At 49.9% G+C, this 21,138-nt stretch overlaps 1 protein-coding gene across 1 annotated transcript in view; it reads left to right on the forward strand.

The window, feature by feature from the left end:
- The window catches only part of LOC135825337 (uncharacterized), a 34,307-nt gene extending 14,062 nt beyond the window's left edge, over nucleotides 1–20,245 (forward strand). The window contains exons 11-17 of the mRNA XM_065338073.1: nucleotides 345–366; nucleotides 1,802–2,081; nucleotides 3,093–3,138; nucleotides 3,776–3,812; nucleotides 4,709–4,979; nucleotides 6,211–16,189; nucleotides 18,442–20,245. Coding sequence (XP_065194145.1) covers nucleotides 345–366; nucleotides 1,802–2,081; nucleotides 3,093–3,138; nucleotides 3,776–3,812; nucleotides 4,709–4,979; nucleotides 6,211–16,189; nucleotides 18,442–18,451 — 10,645 coding nt within the window. The 3' untranslated portion in view covers nucleotides 18,452–20,245. The remainder of the gene's footprint in view (nucleotides 1–344; nucleotides 367–1,801; nucleotides 2,082–3,092; nucleotides 3,139–3,775; nucleotides 3,813–4,708; nucleotides 4,980–6,210; nucleotides 16,190–18,441) is intronic.
- Nucleotides 20,246–21,138: the final 893 nt, after the last annotated feature.

Consider the following 21,138-nt stretch of genomic DNA (forward strand, 5'->3'; position numbering starts at 1 on the left):
TTGGTGAACTTTAATTAATACCATCACCCTGTCCTAACACATACCTCGGTATGAGTGTTTATCAACGTTGTTGTGTATACTTATTGGCTAGATAGTTGAATACCTGCATGTCCGCTGACCTGTCTTTTGATCTCCATCTTTCTGCCTGTGTGTCCGGCCATCTGTCCGGCCATCCGTCTGTCTGTCCATTGCTGTGTCCATTTTACGTCCGTCTGTACATCCATCCGCCCGTCCATCTATCTGTCTGTCTGTCCATCCATGCGTCCATTTTTTTCGTCCGTCCATCTGCCCGTTCGCCTACCCGTCCATCCGTCTGTCTGTATGCCTTCTGGTGCGATCTGTAGATCAACGTTTGAGTTGTGGAAGGTAAGTTATGATGATATTATGATGATAATTATATGTATGGTCAGTTGTGACCATGAACATTACATCATTACCCGTATGGATTATACCATGAGTACTAGGGGTATGCCGCCGAATATTTTCACGAGTGTGTTATCACAAGTGAAAATATAAGTGACACGGTATACACAGAGTACTGATGGTATAATCCATTTATCCCATGGTACTGCCTGAAATAGAGCGTGACCAACAGTAGAATTTGTAAAAACCTCCCTTATTTACTCTTGGCGTGACCCGTGTGCACCGCGCGGGGGATATTTTTGAACTGAGTGAACCAAGCGGGCTATATTTTTGAACTGAGTGAACCAAGCTGGCTATATTTTTGACCCCTATGGGGAATGTTGCTGCTTCTTTCCCGCTCAAATCGGATGCTGATTGGCTGGAACCATGGTTTTCTTCTGTGCCATCGGATAAATAACTTGTATTTCATGCAGCGCGGTGAATGTGGATAATTGAAATATTGTCTTCTCCCCTGCCATACCTCTAATACTTCTCTTTCTCTTTGTTTCTCTGGCCCGTGCCTCTTTGCCTCCCCTTCTCTTTGTTTCCCCATTTCATTACCCAGTATCTGGCTGTTTCTCATCTGAGAAAAAAACCTTACAAAAATAATGAGAATGTGAACGTCCATCTCCAGAATCGATGGCTGCAAAGCCACAGCAAAACCCATGGAAAATAGTGCCGAGATAAAATCAGGCTAGTAATGAGTTTACAGTGCTCCGATACTGATCGCTACTATCTAGCTGAAAGGATAGAAGACAAGTCAGAAACATGTGAAAGAGAAGAAAAATAAAACGTGTGTGTTCATAACCAGCCAGCATCGAACTCTCGGCCACTCTCTGTAACTCTCTCTCTGCATCTTTCTCCCTCTGTGTCTGTCTCCACCTCTATATCAGCCTCTATTTCTCTCTCAGCCTGTCCAGGCTCTCTCTCTATCTCTCTTTTTCTATCACCCTCCTTTTTCCCCTAGCTTCAGGCACAAGGTCATTATGCCTGTAAATATCTCAGTGTTTATGGTTCATATCACATTTTTGTCCTAGAGCTGAAGACTTTTTAGCTACCGAATGTTCCGGAGTATAGGCCACACTGGCGTGTAAGCAATACAGCCATCTACCTTGTTATTTCGTGGTTCATTTTCCCACCGTAGTATAAGACTTTTCCGGGGTGAGTTATGAGTATTTGAAGTGTGACTTCTACTCTGGAAAACCCGGTAATACTCTGGAAAACCCGGTAATACTCTGGAAAACCCGGTAATACTCTGGAAAACCCGGTAATACTCTGGAAAACCCGGTAATACTCCGGAAAACATGGTAATACTCTGGAAAATCCGGTAATACTCCGGAAAACATGGTAATACTTTATTATATCAGAGGAACCCTGTGTTGTTTGTTACTGTTAACAGGTCGTCAAAAAAGAAGAAGAAGATCTCAGTAAGCTGATGGCATCCGAGTGGAAGCGCCTGCTGCAAAAAATGCGCTTTGACCTTGAAATCTCCATCGAGGAACGCAACGAGATTGAGTCTCAACAGACCGACTTTGCTAGGTTCAAAGCGCTGCTCAGAGTCTACGGTCGCAAAGGAGAGGAAAGCTTTGCAGTGTTCTTGGACGCTCTAAATGAACTGGATTTGATGTCCAAGGCAAACACACTCCGTCAACTGGCGAAAGATGAATTCAGTCTACCCGGTGAGTATACGGCTTTTGCCTTGCTGCTAGGCAGATTTTCCGGGTGAAGTGTATCATGCCTGCCAATGTTTGCAAACCTGACATCGGGACAATCACATACCTAGCTATGACCATGTCTACAAGTGTAGCTGTGAGGCATGTGAAAAATACACTTTTGGGTGCCTATTACCACCCTTGATACTGGGACGGTCGCGGCCAAAAACGGGCTTGTTGGCAGGCATGGTGTATGTTTCCCAGCTTCTTTTTTGCAATACGTTTGAGAATGTGGTTGGATTTGTGTCATATGCCGATGCTTGTGTCTGGGTGCCTCTCGTACTGTGTGACGGGCATTGACAGCAGCTGTTGTGACTTGTTGATTGTGGCGCGCGGGCATAGGCCGCAATGACCTGATGGCCGTATGATATGCTCCATTACGATACCCATCTCTCAGCTAACAGCGGCCAGTCAATGAAGCTTTTGCTGCTCTGGTTCCTCAATGTATACAGTCAACTTCGCGTATAACGACACTCGGCGGGGTATCAGAAAAGTGTCCTTATTCGCGAAGTGTCCTTATACTCGAAGTCCCATCATATGTATTACAGTTGGATGGGACTTTGCTCTGGGCTGACTGGGCATGTCAATTCTGTCGTTATTCGCGAATTGTCGTTATATCTGCAGCGAAGTTGAGTGTATTCTCCATTGCATGTATGTACATTCAAGTGGTCTAGTAATGTGTCATTGACCCCCCCCCCCCCCCCACATACTTCCTGTATGAGCTTTTGCAATACCTTGTGGGAGTAACACTTCCGAGCAGCGCCCGTCAATCCCAGCTGAGACTGCTGGGTCCACTGGTTTTGCTTCAAATCGGCTGGCACTCTTCTAAGCATGGTATTGACCCGAGGAATATGAAGGCATTATGTGTGTGTGTGTGTGTGTGTGTGTGTGTGTGTGTGTGTGTGTGTGTGTGTGTGTATACGTGCGTGCATGCGCGTGTGCATGTGTGCGTGTGTGTGCATCCACGGACTTCTGCAGACGGCTACCTGGAGAAATTGGACACTAGAATGAAGCGCAACAGAAAGTAAGTCTTCTCTGAGTTAGCCTAGTTAGTCATATGACCTTCAGTTGTGCTCGGTGAAATATGACCCAATGTGCATTGCTGGTGACGCCCTGGACCAGTTCCGAATACATCCCTGTGTTTGTACATGTGTACGTCCAGCCGCATTCGTACCACTTCCAGTGTGTCAAGGGCCGTGCAAGTTGAGGACGGCAAACGTGCACTCTGGGTCGGATTTTATCGAGCACAACTGTACACGTGAACTATGTGCAGGAATGCTATGTCAGTTGAAGCAATGTAGGCTCCGGGATTATTTATTCGGCTACGTTCGTTGACTTAGAACGAGCGTGTGCAGCACGTAACATCAGTCTGCCCTGAAACTTATCGGCAACGAAAAATGTTGAGCTGGCCAATTCAGCAAGCTACACGCGGACTCCTTTGTGATAAAAGCAGTGTGTGTGTGTGTGTGTGTGTGTGTTTGTGTGTGTGCGTGTGTGTGTGTGTGTGCGTGTTTGTGTGTGCGTGTGCGTGTGTGTGTGTGTGCGTGTGTGTGCGTGTGTGTGTGTGTGTGTGTGTGTGCGTGTTTGTGTGTGCGTGTGTATGTGCGTATGTGTGTGTTTGTGTTTGCACATGTGATCTGCTTGTCTGTGTGTACTATCAGGGCCCGTCAAGATCCGGGGAAAGAGATGTATCGGAAGGTAAGCAGGGGTGTAGCATAGCCCTTTTCAGTCCGATTTGGAAGGTCATGTGACATGACATAGTGTGCACAAGTCACCCTATTTTCATTGTTGCAGCCAAGTATACTGACTCAGCAAGCTCCTTTTATTTGGAAGTTTTGCGGCAAACTGCACTCAGAAACGAGTCTGACTCAGCAGGCTATACATCATTCACCTTTGATGTTGAACTACATATACTATCGGCTGCTTCTTAGGAACGATTTGCTGGAGGCTCGGACTTTGAGACTTGCAAACAAACATGCTTCTTTTCCTTGAGTGGCAGGGAACAGCAAGTGGGTACAAAGACAGCACAGTCTAGTCTGTCACTTCACACCAGGGTTCAGGGTCCAGGGTTCAGGGTTCAGGGTCCAGGGTTCAGGGTTCAGGGTCCAGGGAGTAGTAAAACAATTTGTCTCCTTAGCCAAGGCGTACCCAGATTCTACATGAAAGGCAGGAGATTTCTCTGGTGTGTGTGTGTGTGGGGGGGGGGGGGGAGTATATCAGTATCTTATTGTGTCCGTACCCGAAGGACACTCTCGTCGGCCGCTAACACCCGGTAAACCCTAGCGGCAGATGGAGCGCCTACCAGTGGGGGTTGCTGTTGATTCTTATCTTACTTCGCAAGGCCAGAGTGAGGGGAGACGTTTCACAACCACTGGCACAAGTGCCGAGAAATCCCATAAGCCACATGAGGGGGGGGGGGGGTGCTTCATGGGTGGGTGGGGGGGGGGGGGGGGCTTCATGAATATTCCTCCAAAACGTGTGTTGATATGTTTGAAATTATTCATTCCCGATTTTGGGCTCGTGACACATTACTACTGCTATTCTTGAGCATCATGGACCTCCTATCTATTTGCAATGCGAATACTTTTGCCCAGATCATCTACCCGAACCTGCACGACTTGAGTCAATGCATGACGGTGAGAGATTTCCTCACCGACCTCAGAACCAAGGACGTGGTCAGCTCCAGTCAGAAAACCGACATTGAAGAGAGAGGAAAGGACCCAGTCGATCAGGCTGGCTACCTGCTGGACTTGATGCAGCACAAGTCGGAAACGCAGCAGAAGGACTTCCTGTATATTCTGTACAAGCAACCCGGAAAGGTCAAGGACATTGCTAAGGACCTGCTACAGCAGCATTTCGAAGGGGGTATGTACATGTACATAGCATTAGAACTTTTTTAAATTAATTTTATGGATCTGTGTGTCTGGCTGTGTGTCTGGCTGTGTGTGTGTGTGTGTTTGTCTGTATGTGTCTCTCTTTCTGTCTGTATGTCTGTCTGTCTGTCTGTCTGTCTGCCGGCCTGCTTCACTCGTTCTTCCTATTCTCCTACTTGCCCTGTCTTTTTCTTCTTTTCTCTTATTCGGGTACGCGAACAAACTTCGAATATGCAATGGTGATAAGATGTCATTGCATCATTCCTCCAATGGGAGTTGGATGTACCGGTACGCCTTGCTTCTTCTTCTTAGTGGTGCTCCTCCTGCGGAAATGTTCACGTCGAACTGACTCTGCTGTGAGCCACGAGAGGGCTTGAAAGCCCAGGAGCCCTCGCTATGCTTTTTTTGTATTTTACCTAGGTCATCATGACTATGTGCTATTCGAACGTATAGAAATGATTTGCAATACAAAACCTTGTGCCGGATAGTGGTTTTGCAAAGACTTTTCTATCAGTTCGAATAATACATGGCCTACATTGAAGGTATAACAAAAGCATATTGAGGGCTCCTGGGATTTCAAGCGTTCTTGCTCCTATTTTTTTTCGGTAAAGATTTGCATTATCATTGTCTGTACCGGCCGAGCATTAGCGTGCATAGCGAAATTTCTGCCTCCTTTTATCCCTGCGTGGATCACTATTAGTGCTTGGCTCCGAAACCTCTGCTGGTTGCCTTCTGAACACAGTCAAAACTAAACTGAAAAGCAGGGTACAAGAGCGAGGGGTTACAGCTTCTTATGACAAAGCAGTGCAGCCCAGCCACCTCTGTCTGTGCACCAATCCAAGTTACCTCACTTTTTTTTAGCCCCTCGTTTTGTGCCTCGGTTCCGTGTTTCTTCTGGTCAAGTTTTGTCTTTGCTAAATATCCCGGGTCTCTTGATTAAGCTGTCACAGTGAGTGAATGAGTTCCACACAGGGACGAAAGGAGATACTGTGGCTCGACAATGTCAGTTGTCTGATAAATTGACTAAGGACATGAAACTAACAGGTCCATGCCACCCTTTTCTCTCCACCCAACCAGTTTTCGAGCCGTGAATGGCATCTTTGTATGTATCAGTAGAGCTGACAGTGTGCGGTATGTGGAGTGCGTCCGACACTCAGTGAATTCCAGCCTGTATGTTTATACATTTTGTCTGTCTTTGCGTGCGTTGCTTGTTCCCTCTGCAGTTGGCAAGAGTCAGAAAACTGCCAAGCGACTGTGGTACTCGACGGCACTGGGCAAAGAGGAGCACGCCATCAAGCTGGACTTCACTAGGCCGGTACCTGCCATCGTGGAAACGCCACCGATACTAGTGGACCGGGATGCCATCAGGTACTTGCGCATTGCCCTGGAGAAGGTCGGCAAGTGTACCAGCAAGCTAGGAGGGCAAGCTGTCGATGGGCAGCAGCCAGCAGACGGCGACGGCACTGCATCCGCAATGAAGTACACGAACCTGAAGGTGCTGGTCATGGCCGGGAACCGAGAATGCATCGAAGGCATCCTGCATGGCCACCAAATTGCCGACGGCAAATCTCTGGCACACCTGGTCGACGTGGAGCCAGGATCCAGCGTCCTGTGCTTTGTGGACAACGTCACGGACGCGACGGGAGAAGCGTACCTTGTCCTTAACCTGCACGAGCATGAGCCCATCCGCACGGCTTGTCAACTTCTCAACCTGACGATGGATGCGTCCGACTCTGTTCTACTGGCATTCACTGATCACGACTGGCCATGGGATCGAGACACAGCGGGAATGCAACGCTCCATGAGCGGCACCAGGATCGTGTTCAAGGAGAAGTTCGGAAACCTGAAACGGCATCCCAAGCAACTCGACCCGAACAACCCTCTCAAGCTTCTTCGAACCAAGTATGCTTGGTACGGCTGCAAAGGATCGCTTGCCTGGCAAACACGGCGGCTTGCAATAGCTGTCACGCAGCCCTACCAGACGGTACAGTTTCCAAGTGAAAACGACGCGCGCAAGGAAGAAGCCATCAGGAGCTGCTTCAACGTCACCGACAGCAGACAATCAAACACCCCACGCACTGCCACTGCCACTGCAACTCCTGGCACGACCGACATGGGGAACGTACCGATCATTGAAGGTCCTATCATCCAGCCAATGGATAGAGTTGACCTTCGCAAGCTACCGCGCCAGCCAATGGTCCAGTTTGACCAGCTGTTCATCAATATGGCCCTGGGCCCAAGCCTCTCCGTCCTCTCAACCGTCTCACTCGACTCCGATGACCCACTGCCCCAGGATGCAAGCAGCCATGGTGACACCTCATCTGCAATCTGTCGTCAGTGCTTTGCATCCAATCCTGTTCCGGTCGAGCAGCGAGCCAAGTTTGTGGACGTTGTGCACAATTTGATCGAAGTGAGTCCACTGGCGAGCGAGCTACGTCACCGCAGTGACCCGACGTATGTTACAACCGTATTGACCGACGACGAACTCAGTGCGATGACTATTGCCAACATGTGCTCCGGCGGAATGATGGCCGCTAGCATACCGGGTGATGCCAAGGTCGCTGCCATTAAACCGGGATGCGGCAGGAGACCGGAGGTGGAGCAGCGGAAACATGCTCGACTGCTTCTCTCCACGCGCCTTCTCAACATGAGGGTGCACAACTTTTTCTGCTTCGAAGGCTTGCATCTGCTCTCTCAAACCAAGGAACCTTTCCAGGACGCAGCCATGTCGCTCCTCTTACCAGCAGTAGCACTAAGCAATGTCTTCATCGTCTGCTCTGACAATCCAGTGGGTGCAGTCAAACGGCTTGTCGCGGTTATCAAGGAGATGAAAGAGCATATGAAATCGCTCTGGGTTGATCCGAAGGAGAAGGAGTCCAAGCTAGACCCTCAGAAAATCGACAGCGGCCTGTTTACGGGCCGTCTCCTCGTACTGTCCACGTCTCAGCAAAGCAACAACGACAATGGATCCCAGAGACGCTGTCACCTTGACCGAGAGGATAAAGACACTCTCAGCGAGTTCTTCGGAGATTATGATGAGCGGCATTACGACGGAGTTCAGCTTGAAGCAGCGCAGCGGGCGGCGTGCGTTCGACAGTTTGCGGCGGAACGTATCACGGCTCACCTCGGCGAGCTTTCGACGCCGTGCTTCAAATCAGCCGGTTTCCACGACTCGCTGTGTTTGATGCTGGGCGCTGCTGCCGCTGCTTGTACTAGCTTCACATCGCTGAAGCTCAGCCAAGTCCATCACCGTGAAACCATAGAGTTTTTTGAGCTCTTGTTCACCGCGCTAAGAAGCGGAGAGTGGAATGGCAAACCTTGCAACGGTGGCACCCAAGAGTTAAAAATCGACGGAGAGGTCGTGGAGCCGTACCATCGACCGCAGAAGTACAAGTGGTCCATGGATTCCGGCTTACCCCTCGATTTCAAAGTGGATGTGGATAGTGCCGAGATAGACAAGTGCCTCGACGGCGTCGAAAAGCTGCTGAGCGATGCTGCCCGTGACATGATCAACACTCTGCGTGTTGATATCGCAAGAGCCGTACTGAAGTCTGAAGAAGACTGGTGGTCTCGAGGCCCGGCCGCTCTCCACACTCAGACCAAGACAGCGCTGGACATCCTCTGCAAACGCCGGCAAAGAGCTGTGAAGGCACCGTCCCACGCTCACAGGCAGGAACTGAAGGGAACCGTCGACCTTGAAGCAGAAACCAAATCCTGTTTCAGCTTCTTTGAGTCAATCTGGGAGCCTTGCGACCAGCCATGCTCCTACAAGCCCTGTCACCTGCTTTGTCTGCAGCCGCGTGGTCATCGCGACAAGCATGACTGTCTGTTTGATCACGGCAAGCAAGACAAGCATTACTGCGGCAGACCTTGCACGTATTGTCGGGAGAAGAAGACCAGGGAAGGCGAGCCCGGCCAGTGTATGGCGGGAGCAGGTCACGACAGCCGTCGTTGCCAGTGCTGGCAAGAAGGAGATAACGTGCCTGCACAGCACAAGTGTGAGGAGCTGTGCAAGTACCAGGATGCCTGGGTTCACACGCATGGTAGTCGCGCGCAGGTGAGGAACTCAATTTGCCACAAGGATGCTCTGCATGACGAACCCAGCAGGGACGGCGAACATATTGGCGATGACCAGGCCGAACACAAATGCTCCGCTGAAAGACACACCTGTGCGCAGCAGTGCCAACTTCGACTGACTTCTCGAGCACGGTGCGAGAAATACTGCCTGCACGACATCGACAAGGGGCAAGGCCATGACCTACACACGTGTGGTGCCACAGATCACAAGTGTCCAGACGTATGTCAAGCTGAAGGTGTGTGTGCTATAGCCAGCAACTCGGAGCCAGAGTTAGACCTCAACATCTGCAGAGACGAGGAGCAGCGAATCGGTGTGAACGGCTATAAGATGTTCTGCGGCTCGACACTGGACGCCATGACCCTGACGCACAACGGCAATCACCAGTGTTGCAAGGAACAGAAAGATCACACGTGTACAGAGATCTGCCCACTGTGCAGCATGGTGTGTCATCTCGGCTGGGACCACGCGGGTCCGCACGATATGAAGCACGGAGAGATCCGGAACAGTTGCTTTGCCAGGGTGCGTAATGGCCGAACGCATGAGTTGGTGTCCCATGATACACCGCCAAGATGCGATCAGCTCTGCCCTGGCAAGGACTACATGCGGGGTCACGAACACATCTTGTCCAAGGATATTGTGTCATTGCTGGCCAAACGTTCCGGCGCATTTGACACCTCTGCCTCTGGCCATAGGCCATTCTTTCCACGCCAGGAACAAGACGGGGACAACCACAAGGTTGTGAATCACACATTCTTCTGGAAGAGGCTGAATATCGTTGATCCGAATGCGGGCAGTGTCGGCTTTGACCGTTGCCCTATGCAATGCCCAAGACATCCTGCGACCAGTGCACCCTACTGCACAGGCTCTCTGTGGCATGAAGCGTTTGATGAGAAACACGAGCCAGACGACAAAGGTTACACAGGAAAGGCAGTGAGGGAAGAGATCGACGGCGTCGAGCGAAAACAAAGCCGCGGCAACGAGCACGACGTATACATAGGCCACCATTTCCCGTGCAGCGGAGAGCCGGATCATACGTGTAACGGACTCTGCACTCTACCCGAGAAACTGGAGAAATGCATGCGCGGCACGGAGCGTTCACGGTGTTCCAAGCCTGTGGGTCACCACGGTGTGTGCTCGTGTCAGACTGCTGAAAAGCACGTCTGTGGCATCCCGTGCCCAGCTACTTTGGAGTCCGGTCTTTGTGGAGAGCCTTGTGTACGGCGCGTCGAGGAGCATAACTCTGAAGATCAACCTGATCATGAGCTGCACTGGTGTGGTATTGATAGGTGCTGCATGAAATGTGCCTGTGGTGAGAACTGCTGCAAAAGCGGTAAGCCCCTTGATCACTTGCACGGTGGTGAAGATAAGCCAATACCTCATCATTGCGGCATTCGTCACGAGTGCCGGGAGCTTTGCGAGGAGGATGGCATCTGCATGCTTGCATCCGATCCTACTACTATAGACCCTGAGAAACACAAGCGGCAATCCAGTGATGGAAATGGGTATCGTTTGCTGTGCGACATCAAGAAGCCCGTCGGAGAGATAGAGCACGAGGAGAAGCACTCCTGTCGCAACACGCACACCTGCACTGTCCAGTGTCCGGGCTGCCACCGCTACTGCACACGAGATATCAATCACGAAGGCAATCACCGGCTCGATGAACATGGCCCGTACCGGAATCAGTCTTATGTTGTTCGCAACGGAGTCAACGATGAAGTTGCGGTCGTTGGTGAACGGACCTGTGGGCAGCTGTGCAAGGAAGCAGGGCGTGGCCATACTCACTGCAAGTTGGGACGCACAAAGCAGAGACATTCTGCATTCTGGGAGTCGTTTGGATTTGACTCTCCGTGCCCGGAAGACCGTGATTTCCTGGATGGCTGTCCGGTCAAGTGCAATGCAAAGGAACGACACCGACCTAAGGCCAACGTCTACTGCCAAGGGAAACTATTCCATGAGCCGAGTGATAAACCGGAGCTGGACTACGCGACCGCCGCCACATCTCTGATGTACACCGGACTGCAAATCTATGGAGTTGACGAGAATGGGCGGGAGCTGTGCGGCCACTGGTTTGCCTGCTCCACCAAGCACAAGTGTGCAGAGGCATGCTTCCGCTGCTCCCGTGACGAAAATCAGAGCGAGAAAAGCGCGAGGGACGTGGCCTGTCGGTTCTACCGCCACGATCACGAGTCCCGGTGCAGGTGTCGCAAAGAGCACCACCAATGCCGCGTGGAATGTGAAGCTCCTGGCTGCAAGGTGTTGTGTACGCAAGATGACTACTATGAGCATGCGGACCATAAATGTGATGCTACTGGATGTGAGAACAGGTGTGAAATTGGTAATTGCACGGCGGATTGCAATGCACCTGACCATGTTCACTCCACAAAGAACAAAGGGCTACACCATTGTAATCAGCCGCACTCGTGTGCCAAGTACTGTGAAGTGGATGGTGTGTGCCATGTCACAACTATCCACGGGAAAGCACCAGAGGATAGCCGGGAACTTGTCTCCGGTTTAAGCAACACCACCGGATTTCAACTGAAGTGTGTGAAGCCGTTACCAGCCGGGAAGAAATTGCACGCAGGGAAACATGAGTGTTCCGCCGAATCTCATACCTGCAAGGAGCAATGCCCACTGTGCAAACGTCACTGTGAACTACACGCTGGACACCACAAGAGCGGTTCTCTTCATCAGGTCCAGCACGGGACAATCGTGACAGCCGTGAAGCTCTCGGTCGGGCTTGACGACGAGATCCACATTGAAGGAGGTGTAACATGCCAAGATATGTGCGAGAAAGGAGGACGAGGCCACTTACACATCGGAAGTGCTTACATGACTTTAAAGAAAAGCTTCAGCACTCATGCAAAATTCTGGCATGATATGAAGTTCAAAGACCCAGCTTCTCCAGAGCAGCAGAAGCAGTATGGTCTTTGCAGAAAGCCGTGTATCTTGCCGCACAGCAGTTATCCTCCATACTGTGCCTACGACGTGAACCACCTATACCCAACTACCGATACTGCCAACCGATCGTCGGTATTTCATCACTGTAAGCAGCAACACATTTGCAACCAGCCCTGTGAGGCACTGGGAGTCTGTTTTATTCTCTCACCGGGTGGTCACGAACAGCCTCTGAACGTCACCGCAACCGCATTTCCCAACGGCTTCAGGAACTCATTCTGCAAGATTCCCATACCACCCCGTCTTCAAATGCATGACAAGTCCCACCACTGTGGTGTTGTCCACCACTGTAATAAGTCCTGCAGCATGTGTGGACACTGCTGTTCACTTCCATACGATCACACTGGCACTGCCTGCTCCGTGACTCACGGTAGCATCAAGCTGGACGTTCTTGCCAAGATCGCCTTACTGGACAAGGATGGAAGAGAAGTGCAACTGCCAGATGCTGCAATCACCTGTAACAAGCTATGTAAGATTGCTGGGCCATCTCATTCTCATCTCATCTACGACGTGGATGCTGCCAGCAGCACCTCCACCTCATGTACCAAGGCAAGCCAAGTGTCTCATAGGACCTTCTGGGACAACCTGTCATTATTGGATCCATATCCTGAAGGGGAGTCGCGCCTATTCAACGCCTGCCCAAAAGTGTGTACCCTGCCTGGCCACGACGGCATTGAAAACAGGCGGTGCCTTGGTGAAATCCATCATCAACTCTACAACCCGGAGGCCGAGCCAGAACGAGGTTTCACTGCTGAAGAGCGGCATGGACAGTTACAAGGCCATCGGTTCGAATGCGAAGAGCACGTCTGCGGTGACAAGTGTGAACTGTTTCAAGATGGACAACGGTGTGAAGGCACCTGCACTCTACTGGAAGGCCATGACAAGAGTGCGCAGCCCTGCAAGTGCAAATCAGCACACACCTGTCGCATCAAATGCCAAGATACCGACTGCACACAGCGTTGCTCTAAGGATGACAACCATGAAGTCTCAAGCTCCAGCCCTCTGCAACACTACTGCCGGAATAGCCACAAGTGCAAGGTAGCATGCAACGAGCATGGGCCATGCAAAGTTGTCCCAGAAGTAGAGAAAGAAAGCTTCATCGGCGAGAATTCCAACGCTGAGAAGATTGCTGGCAATGCATTCAAGCTTTTTTGCAACATACCAGTGCCACCTGGACAAGCCAAACATCCTGGTGTGAAACACAGCTGTCAACAGGCGCACGGATGTGACAAAACATGTCCATTGTGTGGCTTTCACTGTGAAACACCGGCATCTACAACGCATGATCAGCATCTAGTATCACAGCACGGTGCTGTGCTGTCCAGTGCTCGGGCTAGTCTCCGCAATGGAAATGGCTCTACTCCTTCACAACTGCCAGATGATACAACCTGCCATACTGTCTGTGGTAGCCTCGAAGAAAGTCGCTCACACAGTCATGTCCCAGACTACGACCTGGTAGCAGCGCATTATAACAAAGGCAAAATCAAAGAAAGCTACAGGCGGGTGGGCAACAAGTGCAAAGTGACCCATGCCCTATTCTGGGATGTCCACAGCTTTGCCGACCCCAGTGTAGACCCAGCAAATGGTTTTGACAAGTGTCCCGCACCCTGCCCAAGAGATCGAGAGCACGGGGAAGATAAAGTGTATTGCACACAGCTTCTGTATCATCAGACAGTTCCACAATCTGGCATACCTGAGTTGCCTGGCTTTGCTGACAATGGTCATCACTTTCCATGCGACAATCATCTATGTAATGATCCTTGTGGACAGGCCAATCAATACGGTCCATGTGTGGAACACTGCAAGCGGCCACTCAAGCATTCAAGGGGCCACGACTGCGAGAAGGAGCACAAATGTAACCAAGACTGCAGGGGAACCGATTGCAGTCGCAAATGTGAATTGAAAATGGGTCATGATAAGAAAGAGAAATGCAACTGTGGCATTGGAAAGTGCACTGCTAAATGCGATCACTGCAATGCTGACTGTGCAGCTGAAGATCATTTCCACCATCCTACTGGATCCACTGTTCATCACTGTGGTGCAACTCATATCTGCTCTGAATCGAAGCGTACTGGCAACAAAGATATCAAGTGCAATACTGGCGGAGGAAACTGCACCCAGCCCTGGTTGAGTGAGCTGAATTTTGACCAGAAAATAGCTTTGGTGAAGGATGGAACATTGCCAGCATTGAGGCTGCCCTGCAAACGCATAATTCCAACTGGCCAAGCGGAACACAGTGGAGAGCATGCACATCATGATGACGCTTCCCAATTGCAACATACCTGCAACGCCTTTTGTCCAACGTGCGGAGAGTGCTGCGATAAGCTGGTTCATGCTGACGATGAATTGCACAGCACAACACATGGAAAATACCTGTCTCTTCGGCCAGCAAGGATTCAGGAACATGCCCTTTCTCCTTGGAGAGTTGTGGGTACGGAGAATGATTCCATGGTGTCACCAAAATCTCAGCAAACACCCGACAGCTCACCATCAGTGATCACCTGCAGCACCGTGTGCTCCTCTCTGAAACGACAGCACCACCACTGCAAAGTCAGAGTGGATAAATCAGCAACAGAGAGCCTCGACGTTACCTTCACCGAGCGAGTCACCCACAGCCAGTTCTGGAAAGCAATCGGTTTTGTGGACCCTTACTCTGAAGATGAGACTGCGGAATTCGACCATTGCCATGGCCGATGCCAGCATGCGGAGCATGGTGGCGATGCTGTGTTTTGTGAAGGAAGACAACTTCACGCTGGTTCCCTGGTGACAGGAGCTAACCCTGGTCTACTACCACATAGTACTACTGGCCACACGTTCAAGTGCTCTCATCCGTGCTCAGGACATTGCGTGTATAAGGAGGTATCGCGGAACTGCGGCAAGGATTGTGATGACCGGCTTGAGCATCATGCTGGCCCGTGCCTCTGCGCAGAAACAGCCCATAGGTGCAAAGAACGCTGTGAGGTTAATCGGCAATCAATAACCACCACTGCCGGTAAACCCCTCTGCACTGGGGAGTGTGACGTGATACTAGACAGCAGGGATGGCGCTGCCCATAAGGATCATCGGTGTGATTCGCACGGTTGCGTTGCACTGTGCTCTGCTGCCGACTGTACAGAAACCTGCACTCTTGCTCATGATCACGTGCTTCACGAGGGGCATGAGGAGCATAAATGTGGGGATAGCCATCTCTGTTCTACACCTTGTCCTTTCTGTGGTGCTCAGTGCGAGCTCCCACCACACGACAGCACAACGTTACACAGAGCAGCACATGGCCAGATCCGAATGGACGGCAGACAGAAGCTACAGACCTCTGTCACCGCGCAACAAACATCGCTCATATCTCTAGATGTTGCACAATCGTGCGAAGACGTTTGTCGCAAATCAGCCTGGGGTCATCTTCACATCTTGGCATGCACATCGGAAGCAAGACAAGCAGATTGCAGTGGTGACGGGTATCATATTGAATCGGAGCAGCTGCATAAGAAAGAACTGCACTTCTGCACACATCGGTATTTTTGGGAGCGAGCGGCAGGATTTGAGGAGCCAGTGACAAACGATGGCTTTTCAAAGTGTGGAGAACGGTGCCACGCCGATCATGGAACTACTTGCACGTTGGATGTCCTTCATGAGATCCTGCCTGACCGTCTTGAGACAAGAGTAAGGGATGGACACCGGTTCCCTCAATGTCCGTCAAAATGCGATGGGACGTGTGAATCAGGGAGCCATGGAACAGTCAGGAACAGGCCACAGACCTGTGGCTTGATACAAGACCACAGTGGACTGCATCTGTGCATGGATTGCGTTGGGCAACTTTGTCCTAAAGAATGCCCCCAATGTCATGAGAAGTGCATCAAGAAGGTCCATGACGAGAGCGACGGCCATTATGTCCTACATGGTAAAATCAAAGCTCCCAACACGGAGTTCAAAGTGTGTGAGAAGAAATCAATGCAACTGATCGACCGATCTGGAAAAACCTGTTCGGAGATCTGTGCGGAGAAGAATGATCACTATCACATTCTTCAGGAGTGCAGCGGTGGCGGTGGATCAGACTGCAAAGCTACTGAGAGCAAACATATAAAACACAGTGATGAGATTTCTGCAGACTATACGGATCATGACCACTACTGGAAACTGCAAAAATTCGCTATAGCTGGCGCTTTTTCATCAAAGTAAGTGCTGAAGTAACAAATACAGTCGACTCCTGATATAACGAACACCATTGTGCAGGAGGATTACATGTAGTTCTTTATAGCTGAAGTTCATTACTGTATAACAAAAATGTCAATACACAATCATAGGTATATTGCCAAATCCTTTTCGCCGTTATTGCAACGTGTTCTGTTCGTGCAGTTATGTCGTTGGCGATTTCTCTGCCGGGTGTAGAGTCACACACTGTTCGAGATCCTGCATCGGCTACTTATTGTGTGGCATAGTTGGTGGAGCGTAACCGTTCATTTCATCTTGTGCCAATTGTTCGTGTTTTGATTGGTGTGAACTTTCTCCTCCCTTTCTTGATGGTGACAGTTTTGTGTCTTGACTCAGCAGGCTTTCCCTCTCCTAGCCATGGTCCCATTGCTCTTGTGAGAGTCTACAAACGTATTTTGTAATGTGCTGCTCAAAAGGTCGCTCAGCCGTTGTGGCATCCCGCCAATGTTGCATTCAAATTCACCGGTACACTAAGTACATCACGCTCTATCACGGGTAAAATAGCCTTGTTGGTGGTGGAAAACGGTTTTCGGGTCGCAAAACAATGGGTGAGGTAGCAGAGCGGAACAACGCGCTGGGACATATTCGGAATTTCTCGTATGTTCGAACATGGCTGACTGACCGCCAGCAAACCATAGAGGAGAGAAGAGGTTATCCAGTACAAGAGAAGATGGACTCTAAGTTTTGAGACCTCTTCATCAAGACGTTGAATTCAGTTATCTTCTTGAGCAGCACATTACGAAATAGATTTGTAGACTGTCACAAAAGCAATGGGAACATGGCTAGGAGAGGGAGAGGCTGCTAAGTCAAGACACTTAACTGTCACCATCAATAATGGGAGGAGAAAGTTCTCACCAATCAAAACACGTTATGCTATGTTTCCCCAACCATGCCAAACAACAAACAGCGGATGCAGGATCTGAAAAACCGTACACGTCTGTAAATACAGTAAAACCTGTGACTAACGGCCACCCCTTGCCCTTGGGGCCAGAGAAAGCGGTCTTTAGTGACAGGTGGTCCTTAGTTACAGGTTTGCACCGCACAACCATAATGTGAGACCGTCCGTGCCTGGCGAAGTGGTCTGTAGTACCAGGCTGGCCGCTAGTCATGGTGGTCTTTAGTAATACAGGCTTTACTGTACGCACATGTACCTGCCCTGAATAAAAACCACCTTTGTCTATCTGTTGAAGTCAAGTTCAGCCCGATAAAACGTACTGCCCAAAATCAGTACCGGTACGGTTCGCACATACAGCGTGTAGACTGTACATGTACATCTACACAAAGTGACTTCTCCACAACACACAAGTCGGGGCCGAAAGTTAGTTCGTGCCCGAAAGTCAGTACCCGAATGAAAGTTTGTACAGTTGTGACCACTAAATTCGAAAGTCAACCAACGATTTTCATCCGGATGACGAGGGATCTGCATAAAAGAGGACCGGATAAGCGAGGTCTGACTGTACTGCACAAACGGACTGCCTGATAATGAAAACGAGAGGGATTCGGCAGTATGCCGTCACCTGAATTCGTCGCCGCTTTGCTTGAGTGCAGTCTGAAAACACAGAATCACCTCACAGTTCAATATCCAAGCACGTGCATACAATAACCTGGCTGTGCCGGAGGGGTCGTGTATTACCATGCTGAAGCCTGAGCTGTGTGTGTGTGTGTGTGTATGTGTGTGTATATGTGTGTGTGTGTGTGTGTGTGTGTGTGTGTGTGTGTGTGTGTGTGTGTGTATGTGTGTGCGTGCGTGCGTGAACTGTGTTTATGAAGTATGTACGAAAGTTAACACTGCTTTGACATTGTAGTACCGTAGTCACCTCTGCTGTTTGATGTTATGCTCTATGGTAGCATTTTCATCACTGCTCTGACCACTTAGAAAACAAGATAGGGACATGTTTGCTGATGCTCATAATCAACATTGTGCCCAGTTTGATGGTTTTAGTGGTAAAAATGTCTCGTCAAAATTTCCATTGGCTTCCGTGTTTTGCGCATTAGTTGGGTGTCTTATAGCGAAAACGAACTTGTCAATATTGTCAACAGAACGCACTTCAGCTTTTCGCAAGTTATATAGGCAAGCTGCCCCCCCCCCCCTTCTCCATCACCACCATGCTTAAAAACCATGTGGCAGCAATGTCTGGTGTATGTTGTATGCATCTGCTGACAATTCAGAGATTGTTCTCTTTCTGCTTCTCATTGTTTTCCTGCATGCATACAGGGGCATGTGAAGCAGTCTTTGGTTGCCAGGTCACATCTCACCTGTCCGGATATGATGCATACGTTTCCAGCACAGCTTGAGGCCAAGTGAGTCAGTCGTATGCTGATGTCTTGCGGTTGCTATTATTGCACTCAGCCTGGTGCAGACTGCCCAGGGACTGCAACGAAAAGCTTGTGCACCGTGCACATTGGACAAAGGATGCGACACCTTGATGCTTTTTATCCTAAACTTTTTTCCTTTGCTTAAATCGCATTTTCCCATTTCGTATTGTTTGGACATTCATGTGCCGAAGACTTTGCCTAGCACCATTCACCACCGTACGATGCTCAGAGATGATGCACCTGTCACCCCAGGATGTGTGTTGAGCACTGTGAGGTCGTGCACCTTGACCATAGCACTTCAAGACAATGGGCACAATCCCCCCTCTCCCCCCCCCCTTTCCCCCATCCCCCTCTCCCCCCTCCTTCCCCCCCCCCATCCTCCCTCTTCCCTGCACATTTCGTTTAACAGTTCACAATGCATGTTGTATGTCGTATTATGGTGTTACTGCCATGGCCTGTCTGGTGCTGCATGCCCGCTTGCCCTCTCGTACTTAGCAATGACGAGTTGCTGTTGCCAGATCGCCATTTCTTCTTCCTGAGAGCAAGAGACACGATGCCGCACTCTGGGTTGATGTAATTTTGTTTTCATTTTCCTTATTTTTGTCCTTGTGATGTATGAATTCCTTGCTAACTATTGGCTTGGTCTCCTGTGAAAGCTACAGATACCAGCTGCAGTTCTAGTACAGTGTAGTGCATTCCATTGCCTGCCCTTACTAACTACTGCCACTCTAGTAGCCTTTTTGTCCAATATCCGGTGTTTCTCGTTCTGTTGTTCATTCCCCTCCCTCCCCCCCCCCCCCCTCCCTACTTATCGCTATGGCCAGCATTGTTGCTGCCAAGTGCTGGCTATGCATGCGTGCCGTTATTCCCATTCGTAAAGCCGCGTCAGATGTATCCATGTGCATGCTTCAGAATGCGTCAACTGAAGTGATTTCTCTCTTTCTTTCCCGCTTTCCTCCGACTCCCCCCCCCCCTCCCTTTTTCTTTTTTATTTCCTGGGCAAATTCATTTTTTTGGTAATTTCCGAAGATATCGTTTCTTCTCCATGCGCTGGGTGCAGTTTTGAATCATTCCTTACAATAATTTTTGTTTAGTTACCCATACACTCTCGTACTTTCATCAAATGTAGCGTAGAAAATACACAGCTAGTTTATATACAGTGGAGTTTCCACTCTACTTCTTAGAAGTTTTTTTTAGTTCAATTTTTAGTTTAGTATAAACTCCCAGCACTACACATGTACGTTACTCAAGTAGTACACCCCTGACCAGCGAGTAATTTTTATTTCATTGCAACTAGCGATTTGTGCACGAAACATGCCGTATTCTTTCTCTGTACCTGCGTGTCATGATACCTGGAGCTGCTGGCTGGAGCGATTCATTACGATTCTCAGCTCAGTGCATCTGTGCCTGCCGTGAATGATTTCTCTGTTTCTGTTCTTCAGTTCACAGATTGCCCATGTTGTTAATTAAATCATACATGTACATGTACTCTCTGCTATGCACTTGAAGCATCTTGTTCTCTTTGCCCGCGTTCATTCCGTGCAGTGTTCCGATGCCTTTCCAAGTTTTCTGCTGTCGCAACTCTAGTTTTGCCTTGCCTGCTGCATGACGCATGTGCCTGCTGCCTTTACAGATCACACACAGTGGTGTTGTATTAAATACATTTTGGTATCATTGAATGGATATTAATTTCTACTTGTGAACACGTCTCTGTGGACTCTGGGCTTTGGCCTGGCCTCCATGGTGACACTGACAGGTGATTGTGCCAGGTCACCCTTGCCCTTGGCCTTGGCCCAGGTCACCCTTGCCCTTGGCCCAGGTCACCAGGTCACCCTTGCCCTTGGCCCAGGTCACCCTTGCCCTTGGCCCAGGTCACCCTTGCCCCAGGTCACCCTTGCCCTTGGCCCAGGTCACCAGGTCACCCTTGCCCTTGGCCCAGGTCACCCTTGCCCTTGGCCCAGGTCACCAGGTCACCCTTGCCCTTGGCCCAGGTCACCAGGTCACCCTCGCCATACTACATGCATGTGGGACAGTGTAGCTGTACATGTACATGACTGACACTGTTATCCTGGTTATGTGACAGTCTGTGCAATCAGCTCCAAGCCCGAGGCTGGCAACTAACAAGGACAGGTACATGTCGGTACGCGGTAGGTGGCTGCATCCCAGCTGGGTGACGTTTTTGGGCGTGGGTTACCATGGTGACTTCATGGGGCCTGGGTGACTCGACTGCATGCATGGCATATGGCCCATTATGGGGCCTGGTTGACTGGCAATGACGTCATGCACCTAGTAGTAGTAGTACCTGGCCTGGCCCTGCGCCTGGGTGACTGCATTGCGTATCTAATAAGTAATATTGATTGAGTACGAGGCCAATATAGGAAATAAAAGCCGAGTAAAAGACCGAGGCGAAGCCGAGGTCTTTTACGAGGTCTTTTATTTCCTATACTGACCAAGTACGAAGTCAATATTAGATTTATCATGACTGACCAAAGCATGTGTTCAATTGCTAAAAAGGAGTCAAATACAGTTTTGTACATGTATAAGCGATCAATATAGCCCTAAGGAGTGAAATATGCAGGAATATTTGACTGCTTTA

This window comes from Sycon ciliatum, chromosome 9 (genome assembly GCF_964019385.1).
Source record: "Sycon ciliatum chromosome 9, ocSycCili1.1, whole genome shotgun sequence".
Taxonomy (NCBI): domain Eukaryota; kingdom Metazoa; phylum Porifera; class Calcarea; order Leucosolenida; family Sycettidae; genus Sycon; species Sycon ciliatum.